We start from the raw sequence: 4,254 nt of genomic DNA on the forward strand, positions 1-4,254 counted from the left end.
ATACCAGTAATAAGTTATGCCTCAATGGTTTGGTTTGTTAACAAAACAGATTGCAAAGAAGTAGAACGTATCCAAAAGAAAGCCAGGGCATGGATTCTCAGTAGTTGGGAAATAAATTATAAAAGTAGAATGGCATAACTCAAGCTTCTGCCGCTATCATACTACTTCGAACTCCATGATTTACTAACGCTTTTAACTTTGCTGGGAGGCAATTACAACATGAATTTGCCAATAAAATTAAACGAATGTGCAGCAAATACACGACAAAACGAGCTCATAGCAATTGATAAAACTCTTACCAAAAAAGCGGATGAGAAATTTTGGATTAGATCCGGCAAGCTACTGAATACCATTATTAAAAGCGCCAACATTGAAATAAAGCAGATTGACAAACAATATCTAACAAAAGTTTACTGGAATTACTTCGAAAATTGTTACGCTGAAGTCAACTCCTGTTCTTGGACCTTGCTTTGCAATTGCGGCTGCTGTAACACAATTCAGAAAGTGGTCAACTCTACCCCTCTATGATGGGTGCAAACCCTTGTGCACACTACACAGAAGCCTAAACTCTCTCATAGCGTCCCGCTTCAACAATTACAGTGCTAAACAATATAGTGTCTTCTTCTACTACTCTTGGTTTAAAATTAAAGACATGACTAGGTAAGCTGTTGGAGACGAAAAACCGAAATCCTCCTTAGTTTACGCGCCGAACAGTCTCACAGCTACCACAAAAATAAATTGTTTTACTTTGGTGTCCAAAGGTTCCATTCTCCAGACGAGGTACAGTGTAAACTTTTTCAAATAGTTCTGTTTGGTTGGGCTTAATAAATAATTCTCTTTTCAGCTCCAATTCAATTTTCAGCTTCAACGTTTAAGTATTTACAACCCTAAACCGCAATCCGAGAGCTCTTGTCAATGTTTTTTCAGATCTTTTGCTAACAAGTCTCGCATTGCGATATTAACCAGTCAAATGGTCAAAGGAGCGTCGCTAATATTGGGTTCGTTACTGAGAAATGACCGCCAAGAAGAAAAAGAAAAAACTAAATCATACATACCACGGGGTTCCCAGAGATCTCGTGGTAGTTCAACAAGAGCGGAGTGCTCAACGTATCCCGCCTCTCTGGGCGGCGCTGCTCAGTGTTGGGTTTGACGACTGCCCGGTGCCAGACGACGGGGACCCGGGCGGAGAAGTATCAATTGTATCGTCGACTTCGAAAACGGCAACTACCAATTGCGACCAAGATGAGAGTGAGGAATCTGCATTTTACGTGACCGAGGAGCAAATTGGGAGCTTGGACGCTGGTTTTCGTCGATTTGTTAAGCGGATGTTTGGTGATATGATCTGCGAGGTAAAATTTTATGCTGTTGCAGTCGGATCATGAAGGTGCATTTATTGCTCTCGAATGATGTTTGAAGCAATTAAACTATAGACGTAAAGTTACAACGCAAACGGAAGTTCGAAAACCGTCTGACATGGAGATTAACATCATTAATGCAGTTATCTGTATGCTTCAGAATTTCGAACTTTGAAACGTTCGATAGCGTTGCAACTCTGAGATTTCTGTAGTCATGCGTCTTTTTTTGCAGCGGTGTTGCTTATTTTTTTGAAGTAATTTTGGATCTATTCTGTTTTGCCCCCCACCCAGCTTAGTGAGCATAGATGTTTTATGACCGTGCTATTTTCTTATATAGTAACGTGCTATATAACAACATATAATTTGTAGCTGGGGGTCATTAAAACACTGGGGGGACGAAGCAGAATAGATCCGTAATTTTTATACGTCTTTGACTTTTACATTTTGCGAGATGTAAAATGCTCTCTCAAGTTTGAGAACACTTAGAACAGAAGATAAGTTTTTCTTTCGGTCTTTTTCATTATTTTTTGAGCTTGCAGTTCTACAAAGCTATCGCAGCGTTTTTCGGGAAATCTGCTAGCTATGCTTATGAGCTTTTTTGTTTGCTATATTTTTAATCTTACGCTCTCAATTTTTTCTCTTTACTCTAAGTGTACAATTCATCGAAGCTGCTGGCGGGGAAGATAATAAAATTATAGTTTAAAGTGCATTGGTTTTGATTATTGCACCCCGAGTCGAGGTCCCAGTCTTATTTCCAGAAAAGAGGTTGTCTGGAGTGGGGAGTAAACACGGACCCTTATATAAATGGTCTGGAAGAATTTTTGTTGTCCGGGAGTTTGAAGTTGTCTGATAGTAAGTCTGGGAGGTGTCGATCTAGGTCTGCTAGCTCTGATCCTGAGATGGAACTTGTCTGGACTTCGGTCTGGAAAGTGTGGCCATTGGTCTACCGGTTGTCAGTGATCACGAGTCGGGGGATCTGAACATCAGTCGGGGAGTAGCCTGGACACAGGCCAGGGAGGCGTGGCGATAATTTTGAGCTTGTCTGGAAATAATTGTGGGAGGTCTGCGCGGTCTGACCATGAGTCTGAACACTTGGAAGTCTGGTCACGGTTCGGGCGCCATCTCAACAAGAATCTCGGAAATGTCTGGAAATCAGGACCATGGCTCTGGGGGCGTCTGATTCTCATTTGGGGAACAAAAGTCGTACAAATTTTTTTCAAATGCTAGAAGGCACTAGAAGCCTTTGTATGACCTTTTTTTACTCCTTAATAAACCTCTTCAAACTTGGTGTAGACCGTTCTAACCAGTTAAACGATCACCATTTATTTTTTTTTGATACGTGTATTTCAAATATACCCTGTCGACAGTGATGTTGATATGAAACTCCTGTTTGTTCGAGAGCAAAAATTGTTTCAAAGCATAAAAATTTTTAACTTCTATTACTTGTGTGTTCACTTCAGTAGAAGCACAGTTCTGCTATAGAAGGAGTTTATAACGGATGGGAATGTTGAGAAAAGAGACCATTAACAATTTTCGCCCGTTGGAAATAATAATGAAAAAGGTTTGAACACGTATGTTTGATTTTTGCTGTAACTATTTGTTCGGTCCTTCTCAAGTATGGGATGATTTTTATTGTTTGTACGACAGCTGTGCCAAAACATCTGTTCATTCTTGTTAAAAGAATGTAATGAGCAATAACTAGATCAACTGTAGCCAAATTTAAATAAAGAGTAAAAACGGACAAACTCTTGAACCCAAAGTGGTAATTAGACCTTCTAAGCAAGAAATTAGACCTTCTAAGCAAGAAATTGTAAATAGAAGTGTAGTTTCAAGTCATAGAATTTAGAAAAACAAAATTTTTCGAGCCAGAACTGTTTGAGGAGATGGTAGTTTTATTATTTTCACAAGAACTGATTGGTGTAGCTGTTATCAAGCTAATTATTAAAGCTTTGAAAATAGAAAGGCAATCAGATGTAACAGAAGATAATTTAGAAAAAAAATCAGAACTATTTTAATTGACACTGGTCCTCTGTCATTTTTGTTGAACCTGTTCGGTAGCAGATTTTCATATGCTAAACCTTTATGGCCAAAAATTAGAATTCTCAGAGCTCTCATGCAGCAGGGTGTGACCCCAGATACGTCGCGTCCAAGTTAGTGTAATCTGATCCCAACTGCACAGCTGGATTTTTGTACTCTTGTTCTATGATTTTTGCATCTATTTGAACAACTGGGGGCTTTCCAATATGCAACTGACTCAATACTGTTCTCCAGTCGCTCTAGCGATTCGGAAGGCTTAGAATTCAGATATAAGACAATGTTCTTCAAAATTTAAATATTGAATACTGTGATAATAACTGATAAAGGAAACTTTCAGTCAGAATGGATTGACCCTAGCCAACAAAAGAAAGTTTTCCAAAAAGAACACGAACAGGCGAAAGAAATTAACAAACGCACAATTTTTGCAATTTTGAACAAATTTCGTTGTGCTGTGCTTACTTGTTCCCATCTCCTGCAAAGACAATAGCATTGCATGCACTCGTTTTCAGTTTTCGGCAAATATACCAAGTTTCCTGTGCTCTTTGCAACACTAAAAACACTTGCAATGTTTCAAGGGAATACTCTGCCATCAAATCTTTTGCACTCAGCGTTTTTTCTTTATACTAAACTTCGAGCACAAAAAATCTAATTTGATTAGCGTCACTTCCGCTTGGAGATTGCGTTGAGGAGGTTATCTGATCAGCAAGCTGAGAGAAATCTTCACTCGTCTAAAACTTTCATCAACTTTTTGCGGGCAAATAAGAAAGTTATCACTAGCTTTTTTATGAATTCAGTGTCATCCAAGACAAGTAGATTTGGTCTGTGCTTAAATTTGTTTTAATCAACCCTCAGGCCAGCTATA

At 39.0% G+C, this 4,254-nt stretch overlaps 1 protein-coding gene across 1 annotated transcript; it reads left to right on the top strand.

Annotated features, from left to right (window-relative positions):
* Positions 1-931: 931 nt before the first annotated feature.
* Positions 932-1,397, top strand: LOC142356849 (uncharacterized). Its single transcript, XM_075408621.1, has one exon. The coding sequence runs from the start codon at positions 1,014-1,016 to the stop codon at positions 1,380-1,382; it is 369 nt and encodes a 122-aa protein (XP_075264736.1). The 5' UTR covers positions 932-1,013; the 3' UTR covers positions 1,383-1,397.
* Positions 1,398-4,254: the final 2,857 nt, after the last annotated feature.

Source organism: Convolutriloba macropyga, unplaced genomic scaffold (assembly GCF_964194025.1).
Source record: "Convolutriloba macropyga unplaced genomic scaffold, txConMacr16.3 SCAFFOLD_1221, whole genome shotgun sequence".
NCBI classification, from domain to species: domain Eukaryota; kingdom Metazoa; phylum Xenacoelomorpha; order Acoela; family Convolutidae; genus Convolutriloba; species Convolutriloba macropyga.